The sequence below is a fragment of the Nipponia nippon genome, unplaced genomic scaffold (assembly GCF_047370975.1).
Source record: "Nipponia nippon isolate SJK-2023a ecotype South Korea unplaced genomic scaffold, ASM4737097v1 scaffold_1, whole genome shotgun sequence".
Lineage (NCBI taxonomy): Eukaryota > Metazoa > Chordata > Aves > Pelecaniformes > Threskiornithidae > Nipponia > Nipponia nippon.
In genome coordinates, this window is record NW_028262290.1 from 113,611,073 (window position 1) to 113,625,566 (window position 14,494).

At 35.3% G+C, this 14,494-nt stretch overlaps 1 protein-coding gene across 6 annotated transcripts in view; it reads left to right on the plus strand.

Annotated features, from left to right (window-relative positions):
• The window catches only part of BBS9 (Bardet-Biedl syndrome 9), a 321,666-nt gene that overhangs the window by 172,656 nt on the left and 134,516 nt on the right, over nt 1-14,494 (plus strand). For all 6 annotated transcript variants that reach the window (XR_015706904.1, XR_015706914.1, XM_087767580.1 and 3 more), the window contains one exon: nt 13,640-13,750. Coding sequence is in view for 4 of the 6 variants with exons in the window: in XM_087767580.1 (XP_087623706.1) it covers nt 13,640-13,750 (111 nt within the window). In the remaining 2 variants the exon portion in view is untranslated. The remainder of the gene's footprint in view (nt 1-13,639; nt 13,751-14,494) is intronic.

A 14,494-nucleotide genomic window follows, 5' to 3' on the forward strand; every position in this document is an offset into this window, starting at 1 on the left:
TGGAAATTAGTTTGATTCATTTCTGTTAACTCCTACTGAACACCAAGTAGAAAACACTCAGCATGTAGTATTAATAGCTGTACCAAACCCTTTGCAAAGGCTGACTTTAGCAACTGCCATAAAATGTGAACTCGAAATATTATATTTCCCCTAATATTTTTTTTTGGTTGAAATCTTCAAATGAGGAGAAGCTGAGGATATCTAGAGGAGGACAAGAAATACAAAGAATTTCAATCTATCTTGTTAATTACAATTATAATTGTACAGTACATTTGATGCAACTTAAATACAAAGAATCTAATGATACGTTATTGCTTACCCCATAGGCTGTTACAGAGGGGGGCTGTTGTGTAATTGGTGCTTAACAAATTCAGCCATTTAGCTGGTGCACAAAAAATACCACAAGTGTTAGAGAGTTCACAGGATAGAATGATCAGTCTGCTGTAAGTAGCATTTCATGTTAGAGAAAGTGCAGATGCTGCTGCCAGATGTATTATATTTCCATAATCAGTGATAGATAACAAGAATTGTTTAACAATCCATATCCTTATGTGTGCACTTAAGCTATGGCAGATCGATAAAAAAGCATTAAGCCTGGTGCCAGCTGAAGATATTATACCTGCAGGCTATTTGACTACATAACGGAAACTAAATCTGGATTTCAGTAACTCTATTTAGGCAAATCATTATCTAGACAATGTCTTTTCCAATTTCTCTTTTAGTTCTGGGTCATTTGGCAAGGGAAAGTCTATACTCAGTCAATGGAGTTTCTTGTTCAGTATTTCTGACAAACAATATTTCTATACATGAAGGAAGTATAGCTAGTGTCTTAATGTAAATGTTGTAGTGTTTCATTATAATAATAATTCAATCACTTTATCTTATATTTAAAGTTATTCCTGAGTCCATCTGTGAAATGGTGGTTAGTTATACATAGAAAAAAACCTTCATGAGCATATGTTGAAATAACTGCTCAATTAAAATAAGCTTTCTCAAGTCTTTAAAATCCTATAATGTATTGTCATGTACTCACAGTGTTGAGGGATGTGTTGCATTCTAGATACTGGTCTGATTTCATAAAATTTACATGAGGAGGAAAGTACATTGACCTGTAGGGAAGTGTTTGTTGAATATGAAATCATGAACAAAATTCGAAGTTTCAAAACAGATCTGAGTTAAAAACCTTTTAAACATGATCAAAGTGGACACTGAATCTTCAGCGTGAACTCTTTCACTTTCAAGACAGGCTACTACTGCTCTGCTTTATGTGGTATCGTAGACATGACCAAATTAAAGCAAAGGGACAGAGAACACTTTTTTTACCAATGAAATGTATCCTTGGCCTTTGGTCATTCTGTGTATGAAGTCACTAAGCTCATGTTACGGAGGGGAGCCAAGACAACTTACAGTGTGTTTCAGTCATTTTGAGTAGGCAAAAGAATCAGAATGCCACAGTCATTCAGTGAGCTTGGCTATACAACAAATTCTTTATAAGAACACAGACTTTTAATGCAAGGAAATTAAATAGCATGATGCTTAAGCAGTGGGAATTTTTGTGGGGTATGTGGTTTGTGGTTTTTTTGGTGGCTGTTTTTTTTTTTTTTTTAATAGAAATTGTCTCCCATCAAGTTATTTCTTTTAATGAAGGAATGTGGATCTTACTGAGGTCAGGATGAATTTTGGTGCTGTCAGAGTGAAAGTTGGTATCAAGAGAGACCAAAAAACCAAAATTAGTTGAAAAGATGTAATTGATTTTTCGTATGAAATATTTCTGCTATCTAATGATATAAAGAGGATAATATTTGTTAATGTTTGTAGTCAATTTGACTCTAAAATATTTAGAATAACTTTAAATATTGTGCATATTGGATTAAGAAATTGTTCATGCTGTTACTAAACTTTTGTCAAAACACACTGTCAAAAGAAGTTAATATAAAAGATCATAGGTTTGATTACAGCAAACTACAGTTAGACAGTCTTTGGTTTGCCACTCAGATACAGGACTTAAGTTAGTTTCTTTCAAGTGATGTACAAGTGGAAAAGAAAAATATACATGATATGTTAGTGCTATGGCTAGAGGGTTTAAAGAAAGAAGAGGTGGAATTTAAAAAGAACTGGTAAAGGAGGAGTGACATTGCTGAAGTATGGGAGGAGCAGCAGCCGTGGTGCTATTTTAATCCGTAGCTTCATAGGGAAAAGTCCACCAAATAATTTAAAGCGTATCCACATTTGCAAAACCCTAGCTTCATTTGAGAATGGTTTTAGACAGTAAAGGCCAATTTCAAATAATGTTTAACTTGACCTTCCAAAACAATTAGTGTTTATAGCCTAAAATTAGGGATTCTAGCATGTTCTTTTTGTCTGGTTTTGTAATGTTGTGTATTGGGTTTGCATGGCAAGGTTTTTTGGTAGCGGGGTGGGGGCTACAGGGGATGGCTTCTGTGAGAAGCTGCTAGAAGCTTCTCCCATGTCCGATAGATATTATATTTTCTCTCCCCTGTCCACCTGAGGAGGGGGAGTGATAGAGCGGCTTGGTGGGCACCTGGTGTCCAGCCAGGGTCAACCCACCACACATGGCTGTAATGTTATTCAGAGTGGTTATAAACTACAAAAACATGTTTTAAACCTTGGGAGAGTCTTTATTATAGTTTGAAGCTCTAATGACTAACTGGATTGTTTATGGCTTTCATAAACAAGCCTAGCATGTTGCTGAAAAGCCTCTATATTGATAACTCTGTCACTTAAGTGTCACTGAATTCTCCTTGGAAAAAAACCTAAAGATTAATATCACTATAAATGAGAAAAAAGTTGTACTATTTAGGAAGTCTAAAATGTTCAGCCTCACAATTAAGGAAAGGTTCATCTTTCCTTACTACACGCTAGGGAAAATGGCATATTTGAGGCAAATAGAGGATCAGATGTTTTGATGATCAAAATATATATAAAGTCTTCAGAAATTCTATAAGGTAGATACTGTAGGTAGTAAATACTAAATTCAAATCGTGTGACAAAATCTGTCTTTAAGTGACAGGTTCTTATGCATAAGATCTCATTTATGATTTCTATTGTGGATCATAGGAGAACATTGAAACTGAGACCCAGTCATGTTGCTGTTTTTTCCTGTGCATAAAGTGCTGTGCCATGAAGCACGTGTATATTAGATAAGATTATTGACAAGAAAAGATTTTTTGATTACACTCAAAGAAGGTCAGAATGCGGTGGTACACAACAAGCCTATGATTTTGCTGCCTAAGATAAATGAGCAAAACCCACTTTTTGACACTTCCATTATTTCACATCATTACTTCATTTTGATGTTATGAAATGCTCTCAAAGACCCTTTGGTCAGGCCTGTCCCCTTCTTGCTGCATGCCCAAGAGCTTTTTTTGGCAACCACATCCACTGGAAGACATTTCTTTCACCAAGTCCTGCATCACGAGCTTTCTTACCAGCACAAAAGCAAAGTGTGGGAAAACTCTATTGCTCTTTAGACATGCCCTATAATATACACTGTGTTGTAGTTATTGCAGAAGTATTGAAGTTCTGCACTTACATGGAATGGAGTGCCTCCTCCTTTGTATACACCTGTGTTGCACTACTGGAGTTATATTTGACCTGTTTTCATGTTTAAGAATGGAGGACTTGTTAAAGGAAGGCTTAGATTGGGCTTCAGATCAGTGAAAAGTAGCTCTAAACTTGTTTCCTCTCTCTTTTTCTTGATTGGTGTGATTGTGCAAAGCAATCTGTAAAATTTTGTGATTTCAACTCATTCTTCTCTCCAGTTTCAGGTTATCTGTCTAATACTTTTAGTTGTATTTTGAATAGCATATTTGATCCTTTAGTCTTTAGATTGCTTTTTATAGCTTCCTTGCAGATGAAGTACATGTTTCTAAATTATGTTTTATTTAAACTATGCGTTACAAGATTGATGTTTAATTTGACGTAGACTTTCTTTAGCATTTACTAAAGTTGTATAAAACCAAGAAAAATATGATTTGGACAGAAAGGGAAGTAGGGGCTGCCCTTTTCATACAATTTCACTTTGTACTTTAGCAGATTTCATGGTATCCAGTCAGTTACAAAAGCAGTTGTTGTTGTTGTTGTTGTTGTTTTTTTAAATGAGTAACCCCCTTGTCTCAGTCAGGCTACAAGATGATCCTTAAAAACTAGAGAGTTGATTGAGAGAATTAAATAAGCATAAGGCATAAAAGTAGCTGACTGAGAGCATCTCTGTATTCTACTTGCTCTGTCACTTACTTTATTTATCATCTTGGACAGTAGCAGCAATGTCAGCTTTTAAATAAGATGAAACAGAACAGTTAATCCTGTGCCTTCCAATATAAAAAGCCACTTTGTTTCAGACATAGCATTTTATTGTAAAAACAGACGTTGCTTTTTACCAAAAAAAGCAGGTTGGATTTGAACACAGTTCTCCCCAAATATCCATTATCTTCTAGTGGATGTAATTCATTCGATGACATTAGCCAAATTGAGTCTCCCCCTCCTCTCTGAAAAGTTCAGTGCCAATGTTCTCCTGAGTTGTTAGAGGTTTTTTGGGAGCGTGTTTTCTCATACCTTCTTTGGTAGAAAGGTACTTGGCAATTTTGTAAAGTCGGTTCTCTTTAAGGTTATCATGTGAAGCACACCAATCTCCTGGCTACTTCTGAAAATACTTGCAGAAGATACTATACAGAATGTTTTCTTCTATGAATTAAGCCCTTCATTCTTAAGCAAGCAGAAGGGTCCAAAGTAACCCCAGTCATGGAAGATCACTTTTATCTTTCAGTTGTATCATTTTCATAACATTTGAACTCTATTGCTGTTAGTAAAATTGCATTATTTACACAGATACAGGTGTGGTACTAGTGCAATAATGAAATTCTCTGCAGTTTGTAGAGTAAAATTTGCTGAATAGGAAGTTCTTCTAAACAAAGGAAAAAATTCTGTCTGCAGGATAAGATGTAATTTTAAAGTATTATGTACAGTTCTATACTCATCTCCTCCAAATGACCTAGATTAATTGAAAGGCATTATGATATGAAATGGAGCCAAAGTTGCCTTTTTTTGATTCCTCCTAAAATCAATCCCAGAGATTTTAATGCTGTAGAAGTTTGAGCTAACACAAGATAATACTTGTATTTATTTGGTCAGTGGATTATATAGTAAATGAAGTAAATGAAGTATTAAATTAAATAAGATTAAAGTAAATATAAGTAATATGTTTTTCTTATTGCACTATTGGAACAAAGATAGGTTATTATCATTTGATTTGTTCTTAGCTCCTAGTACAATTAATAAAAATTATAGTTGGTCATTAAGGAAAAGTGACATTTTTTTAGACAAAACAAATACAATGTTACTCAAGTTTTACATGCTATGGACAGATCTGGTATTTGAGTACAATTGAGAATGAAGAAATTTACAGTACATGAAAACAATGTGCTATCTTTGATATAATTAACAGAAAAGCAACTATTTTCAGCAAAGGTTGCATTTCGAGTGTGGAAGGGAACTACTGTGTTATAAAAAAGAGAATTCTCTTTCTCTCTTATGAATACTTTGATTTCCTAGACTCCTAGTGCCCAAAGGATCTATATTCTGTTTATCTTGGAAAGGCACCAGATAGATGTTTATTGGGTTTATTTCAATAACATTAAAAGAAGATGCTTGTATCCATGTTTATTTCATCACTTGAGTTACTTATTTCCAAGTAGGATCTGGAGATACAGAAGAACAGAGGCTGGTTCATTACCCTCTTAAAAATACAATGTCTGATTACTTGTTTTAAATTTCAGCACTTGGCATTTTATATTTTATAGTCCAGTGTCTCTCCAAATATAAATTTAGTAAGTTTGCTTGCCAAATACTTTTGGGAACCATAATTGTCAGAACTAGTTTTTAAGTGTTTACAATATCACTGCTGTTTTTTTAATGAAATATTTTCAGTGGTACTTTGGTCCCAGAATCTTTACATTTTTTTATTTTCTGTTGCGAACTAGTGGTTTACTTCATACAGCTGGGTAAAGTAGCCAGGTAGGCTATTTTTTGTGGTGTCTCATGTTCACTTTGAATGTTGTGAAAATATTATTAGATAAATAGAGAATAGTAATTCATTAATGTCCTAATGATTAGATAACTAATCATAATTAATAACAGATAATTGGATAATTTCAGAATACTAATAGATAAATCTATATCTGTTTTATCCTGTATTCCCTATATCTTCTATTTGGAGGGGGTGGAGGGGAGGGGAAAGGAAGAACAGAAGTTCCTGGTTCAGAAACTCCATCTCTGTGTTAGAATAAGGTAATTTAGTCCCATTCATAAATACAATTGTTTACCTTCATGGTTTCTGTTCAGGGGTTGTTCAAAGCCCTTGCTCTCTTGGTAGTCAGAAATGTAATTTCAATAAAAATAAATTTATCATCAATTCCTTGTTCTAAGAGTGTCTTTTATTTTGCCAGACACTAAGGATTTCTGGCCTAATTGCATTATTATATAGATCAGTCTGTTCCATTTTTAGTCCTCTTAGCTAAGCAAGGCTGGTCATCTGCTCATGTGTCAATAAGTGATTCCTGTATGATCGTAGTAACCTTCAGCTGAATTTTTCCAGGTTTATTTAATCTGTCACGAACGTGGTAGCAAGAATTGAACACAATATTCCAGATGTCTTACCAGTGCCCTGTTCAATAATATTACTGCCTTCTGGATCCGTATTTGGAACGTAGTCAGGTGGATTTCAGAATTGCGTTCACCTTTTTCCTGGTCATCGCACTGGGGCCTTTTTCTTTTATCATCCTGTGATTATTTCTGTAGGTTTTGTGTCTTCTTTCGTTTCTGTAACACCACCGTTTCTGATAATATTAATTCCTCTCATAATATTAAAGCAACTGCAATTGCTATTGAAATCTGGTCTTGATATTCTGTAGCTAAAATTTGACATTTTGTATATTAAACTACTTCATAATCCTTTTCCAAATTGACCAATTCTGTATACTACTCTTTCAGTAGCCCATCACAATAGTGCTATGAAGTATAACTCTACCATTTTAATTTTGCCTTTGTGAGCAACATATATCCTTCAGTATCTATGTTTGAATCCCAGTTACTAGTCTGCTATCTTCTGTTATCCGCAATGTATCTGATATTGCATCTGGTGTCAGAAGCTTTTGTTCCTGTATTCTCTTGCGCAAAATCATGCATTAGCGTACTTCTCAAATGCTTTTTCTTTTATTTCACTCAGTTTCTGATCTGGATTAGGAATAAGCCCCTCATTAACTGTTGCTGTCTGATTACTGTTCCATCAAGGCTGTCTCAAACATCCAAAAGATGCTGCATAACAAGGCCTCATACAGCAAATTTCATTATCTTTTATTTCACGTTCACACCTGGGACAAAAATCCCATATTCACTACTCTGCATTACTGAGCTTCCTCTTGTTAAGAGCTTGTAAAGAGTGTTTTGCTTAGGTCAATATGCCTCAACCTCCTTGAAGGTAAGTAGTTGTCTGTTCATCTGAACCAGTCAAAGATTACTCACCTTGAAAGTCTTGCGGTATGGTTGTGTGACAGAACATTTTTGTAACTCATAGGTTACAAAACTGCAAACCATGCCACAAACTTTTACTCTCTCTTCAGCTTCTGACTGCACGGAATGAGGACTTGCTCTTTCTTCACTAATAAGTCCAAAATTTGTGTGTGTATACATATACACACAAATATGTAGTGTCTATATATGTGTCTGCATGCTTGCATCTTCAGCTTGAAGAATGCTTCATATATGTGCTCCAGGAAATAAATGTTTTAAATGGGAATAGGAGCAAAACATTTCTCTAAACTTTTTAGAATGATGAATACCAGGAAGGTTTGGTATCAAGGTTACAACAGTCAATTTTAGCCTGTGTTTTTTCAGTGTACACTGAAGAAAGGATGAATGATGACTGTTGTGCTTTGACCACATAAGTGTACTGTTCCATCCAACAACCTATTCACCTGATGAGCATGGACTGGCTGAAAAACATGCTCTGTGTTCTGGTATGTGTTGGGGAGAGGTAATTGCTACTAAGTTTTGTGGTGCTTGGAGGACTTCCATCTGCCTTTATGTAACAGCATAAAAGTTCATAGTGAGTAACAAATGACTTTTGGTAGATATTGAATGGCATTATATAGTTTAGTGTTATTGCATTCTCAGTTCTGCATTAGTAAGGGTACTACTGAATGTTGATTTTGATTGTGTTCTCAGCTGAATGTCCAATAATGCTTCTTTAATGAAAACAGCTGTTAGATCTGTTCTTAGCAATGTGTATCCCAATGCCATTCGTGTGACTTGCATACAGCATGCACTGAACCTCATCCTGGAAGAATGGCCAAGATAATTTGACAGTTTAAACAGCATAGTTGCTCCCATAAAGAGGTTATACTGCCAAAGTACCGTGAACTTCTTAAGTCAAGATTTTATGAATTCAGGCATTTTCAAAATATTTGAACGGGCTACAAGCTCAAACAGAAACCACACAATTGGTACAAAAAATCTCTGTGTAGCTCTCAGTGCAAATAGTGGCAACTTATTATAGGGCAAGCTATGGAATTTATGAACTGGAAGTTTTGATAAGAAACATTTCCGTAAAACGAGAGTAAAGCAGAACAACAGTTTGGTAGGTCTCTGCGTACTCCCATTGACAATATGTTTTGGTGATCTTCAATGACCTTGGACTGCATGTTCAGTTGGTATGATTTTTCATTAATTTATTATTCTAATGGAATGTAATACAGAAATATTTTCCATCATTTCACTGAATTTGGTTATGTCAAATCAGGCAGAACAGAACAATGGAATTTTGTGACTGCACAATTGTAGCCACACTACTAGACTCAAGTGCTGTGTTCTGAAATCCAGAACTGATTAATTAGCGACGCTACATTTTGCTAATGAATATCTGAACGAAACCCGGACTGTTTTCTACTGTGAATTGTAACAGCGTTCATTATTAGACACCTGTTTAGAAAAAAAAAATCCTTCTTTCTCTGTCTCTCTCCTGTCTCTTTAAACTCTGTAATGGAAATATGCTTGCATTCCTGAAATGTGTCTATTCAAATGACAAGAGTCTAATACAGACCCAGTATGTGAATAAATGTTCCCTGGACCTCATTATACACTCAAATATGTATTGTTTTCTTCTATAGATTTTATCGTTTTATCTTCCTTCTAGAAAGCAGCAATAATGCTATCTATCTACAAAGCTTACATGCAGTGTTTACTTCAACAGGCAAGCTACTTTCTGATTGGCAGATCCTAATAAAATTTACAGGACTTGAATAAATGTAGCTAGCAGAATCAGTAGAAGTAATTGATTAACCAGAATAATCTCTAATGTCTTAGACTGCATCTTCAGTAATACTTCCCTAAAAATTAAGGACAGCACAGAAAACCTAGCTGAACATGGTTTTGCATACAGTTTTGGAATCTCTGTGAAATAATTTTGCTGTTTAGATGATCTCCATTGTATAATGGTGTACACATGGATGACAAAACCCGCTATTTAGAGAGCTTCCTGCTCACATTTTGACTCTCTTGCTGCCCAAGACTGCTCAGGAAGCTTTTTTTCTTCTTTCTGTAGACCTTTGTAAGAGTTAATTTCAGAGGAAAATGGAAACTTTATGCATAGTTTAGATTGTGATTGAGTGGAAGAGAAAGAGGAAACCCAAATAGTCTTTCCCTCAAAGTGCCTTTTCATTTTTTAGATGTATACTACTTTTGTTTTCCTGTTTTTCAACTTTTAAAGCCATGTTAAAGCATGTAAAAACATGGTGATAGGAACCTGTAGGAAAGCTGTCAGTACTTAATTTTTGTTTAATATGTATGATATGTTTATGTTTCCTTTGGGTGTGGGTGTCTTTTTCCAACTTAAGAACCAAATGTGTTACAAAAACAGATGTAGTGAAAATAAACAAGAGAAGTCTCATTTCCTTTGGTGAACAAAGTTCACAATTAGCTTGAGTGTAATTTTATGTGTGTTATACCCTATCAAACAGTTTTGCTGACCAAAGCTTGCTTTCTTGGATTTATCACAACTGATGAAAGATCTGTGATGTCAGACAAGAATTTAGCTACACAGAAAAGGGGGAAAGAGTGGGTCAAATGTAATAACATATTCTAGATGTTATTCCTGCCAACAATTAATGGGGAAATTCATTTTATGAAGCACTGTTTACAGACTGACATCTGGAGAACTTCTCAACTTGGATCATTTCCAGTGTGTGGATTTATGTACTACTATTCCTGCCTCTTTTCCCCCCTTTTCCTTAAATATTTCACTTTTCTGATTTGTACCATTCACTTAATTATGAATGAATGTGAATTATTCTGCTGCTGTGATATCTTTTACGATTCCAGGTGCATAAAATTTTTAAATGTTTGCTAAAATGGACATTCATTCAGTGGATACTTTTTGAAATGTATGCAGAGATATACAAGAATTCAAGAGGTTTTTTTACTTAAAGTAAAAGTTCTGTTAGTCTCTGACCAGAGAAGTCAGAGTAGATACCCTCAGTAGAACCCCTGCAGTATGAAATTAAAAAGTTTGGAGTCCTAGCAGGAAAAGTTCTTTTTTCAGGTAGCTGTCCTTCTGAGTTCTAAATTTTTGAATCATAAAATCCTGGTCTACTGTGTTTTAAATACTATATTCAGTGGTGTATATTTGTGCCTTACCCAGTTTCTTTTTTAGTCTAGTGAAAGGTTACAATTTACTTTGAACCGTTTGGGTTCTTTCAGTGTGACAGTTGTCTTAGTGGTCTCCACTCCTTTCTTCCTGTGGGGAATCATAGCATGTTGTCAAGGGTATCCATCGTTATCTTGAGGATGGGTACCTGTGCCTATTGGAGCAAGAAAATGGAATTTGCCATTGAAGAAACGGATACCACTGATGCAGGTCAATGTGTAGATGAGGGTCTAGTCATCCTACCTAGCCCTAGGCACCTGAACAAGCTAAGGAACATACTTCAGCAAATTTTAAGAGTGCCTTCAATTAGAAGGTAATACTGGTATTAGAAGAGTAAGATAAAAATGCGAGGGCACAAAGACCTCGAGCATGTAAGCCTCATTGCCTCAAAAGAGTAAAAATATCACTATTATTGCTTTCTTGTCTGGTCATTCATTTAAATAATTATTGGCATGAGAGTCCTGGTGAAATCCTGCCCTACTGAGAACAGTGCACTCGGCACATGGAATGCCTTTATGAAACGATAGTATTTAAAAAATAGTTCATAAGGAAGAGTTATTAGTATCCTTGCAGACATAAGAAATAATTACTACTCTTAATATTGATGCTGATACTATTGCTCTGTGTATTCTGTCTACGTTTTCCTTTTATGTGTAGTCGTCTATCAGTGGTAACATTGCAGTCCTCACTATTCTCTGTCAAGAAAACAAAGGTATGGAAGAAGTGAATTTTGCTTTTAATTTTAATAACTTCTGATAGTATCAGATGACAAGGAAATCTTAACAAATCTCTCGCATCAAAATCAATGGCAGGAAGTCTTGCTTCCTTTCAAAGTAGCGTGTTGTACCTAAGGGCAAATAGACCTTTTCCGACTCTTATTCAGTTACTATCAGCATTGATGACTAACGAAATATTTTGGCATCAAAAGCCATCAATTCTCAAGGCTATGTAAAATACTGAATTTCAGGTTTTAGAATGAACATTGTAAAAGTTCTTTTATTTCTATTTAGAAATTCAATAGATGCTAAATGACTTGGTGAGTTTTCACTCCTGCTGTTAGTAAATGTTATAACAACTTTTAAATGTATGATGCCATTCTTAATAGTTCTTTTGTGCAAGAAACTTTAATTTTCTATCCTGTATTTACAGATTACTGTTTAGTAGGATAGATTTTATCTGAAGAATAAGAATGAAAAATATCTAAATTGACTTTTAAAGCAGTGGTTTCCATTTCATCAAATCTCATAGTTTACATTTTAGTCACAATTTGCAAATGGGAACAGAAGTATTAGTTTACTGATATTTATTTTCATTTAGGGTGTAGGTACATTTATATTTAATACAATATCAGACATTGGCCCAGTGTTACAGTATTTTTACATGAAGACATTTTTCTAATTTCCCATTTTCTCCTTCAGTTTCATAGCAGGTATCCTAAATATCTGAAGCTGTCATGGGTCATAAGTCTGCACGTTGCTCATATGTTCACTCCTAACCTTCTTTTCTAACTGAAAAAATTTGCTTGCTCTAAATCAAACATAAACCCCGTGATGCATCTTATATTTTCTGTCAGGGTGTATCTGGAATATAGTAGCTTGTGTCTTTCGTCTTCCTTAGGAATGAAGGATGCTGTATCAGTTCTTCACCTGGTAGGAATGAGTGTTTTCACAGGATTCACTGGAGCTGCTGTGCTTTACCCTAGCTAGACAGCGTGGCACATTTCTGCAGGACATCGTGCGTTGCTTTGCCAGTGCTTCTGAAACTGCTGGGGAAACTGCAGCTCTCCTACTTGGGAACGCAACCTTATTTTTAACTGTTTTACTAATTTAGTTTGCAAGGAGAGAATAGCCTGTGTTGCTGCAAATTGGATACACCGGTTATGGGGCCTGGAGTAGAACATTTCTTTTCAAAATAGAACAACTGTGACATAAAGGTGAAAAGTCTGTGTGCTCCATTGGGAGTTGATGTGCTGTTTATAACATGTGCTTTCAGAGCACAAGAGATAAGTACATGGATTTGTTTGCTTGCTAGTGGTGATCCTGGGAGGGCTACGGGAAAGAGATGCAGCTCAGCTGTGCACTGTATTGTTGGCAATGCGCTTACTGTAAGGCCGTGCTTTTGCTGTGGGATAGTGACACATCCTCCAACATCCTGATCACAGCTGTTTCGAAATAAATTTACATCAACCTATTCCACTGCAAGCTACTGCCGCTATCTTCAGGTGATACTACTACTAGATTATCTATCTCTTCATATTTTAAATATAGGCATTTAAACAGGCTTGAAGAGAAAGCTATAAATCATTGTGTTCTTTAATGAACTACTCAGAAAGCAATATTGCAAAATACAAAGAAACTATTATGCTATGCATCCTAAAATCACTTTAGTAAGGCATTGCCAGTGCAGTGTGTTATTGGACAGTGAAAGCGTCCCTGTGTTTCCATATCTCTAGCACTAAGTAATAAAAATACTATATTTAATAGCCCATCCAAAAAATACCATTGTGTCATTCTCTGTGGCAAGCTAACAATCTTCGTAAGGTTTGTTGACTTTGTAAAGTTATTTCATTCACACTTAATTACTTTTATTACAAAACGAGCTCCCAGTAATCTGATCTTTAACACAAATCGCATTATTCCCATCTTTTATGTGGAACCATTTTTACATATTCTGTGGTCTTAATACATTGAAACATTTTTCAAACCACCATAAGTAGTAGAGAGAAGTCATTAAGGCATAATCAGCCTTCTGAACAATGGTAATAGTTTTCTTTAACAAACATTTCTGTGAAGTGAAAGTAAAGACTGTTTCAGTTTTATATGTTCCTGTCAGCTAATTTATCACCTCTTTTCCTTAATTATGCATTGGTGAATTTGTTTTGTTACATAAACACCACATTAAGGTTCTTCCATTTTCAACTAGGTGGCTGTACTACAATCCTAGAGTCTGATTTAGAGGAAAGAACGATTATACCGGGCTCCACAGCAACGTTTCCCAATCACGGGCAGATCGCAGAGCAGAAATCCAAGCCTGGTAAGAAAAGGAAAATTGTGTTGTTTTCCTTAGAGGTGTGCAGCTTGTCTTTTCAGAATGCTTGTGGACATATGAAACAAAGAACATATTTCAGGCTTTGTTACCATAATTTTCAATTTTTCTTGCGATAATAGAAGAATGTGTAGGATTCTGAGTTTATTCAGCCTCTTCAATCGAGTATAGTTAAACTGTAAAGATAAGTCTTGGAATTAAATAACTTCACAGTTGAAAGGTTTTGTGCTACAAAATACTTGAATAAGATTCTTGCAGGTTTTATTCACGACCTCTTCCACAGAGGCAAAATGAAACTGAGGACATTTTGGTGTAATAAAGGCTTTTTTTCCTGCAGTATGGTGGTTAGACTTTGTGCCAGCTGATTAAAATATGGTCTTATCTTTTGTGAGGAGACTTCCTAGAATTTCAGAAAATATTATTGGATATAATCAAATGAAATTATACTGGCTATAAAATATGCTGCATACAGTGATGACACATTTTCTGGAAAGACTTCATGCTGCCGGGAACTGTGATATAGTGTTAACGTATTTTAAAAACAGCACTGTAAAGTAGTGCATTGCAGTTTAATAAAGTGCCTGGTAAGCTCTCAGGCTTTGACTGCAGCTATTTCCCATTTTGTTTACTAAGTTGCACTGTAACTCGTCTTTCCCCCCACCATTGTTTGATTTTTGTCCTGTAATATTTATTTTTAAATGTACTTGAATGTTGTTTGTATATCAGATGTGT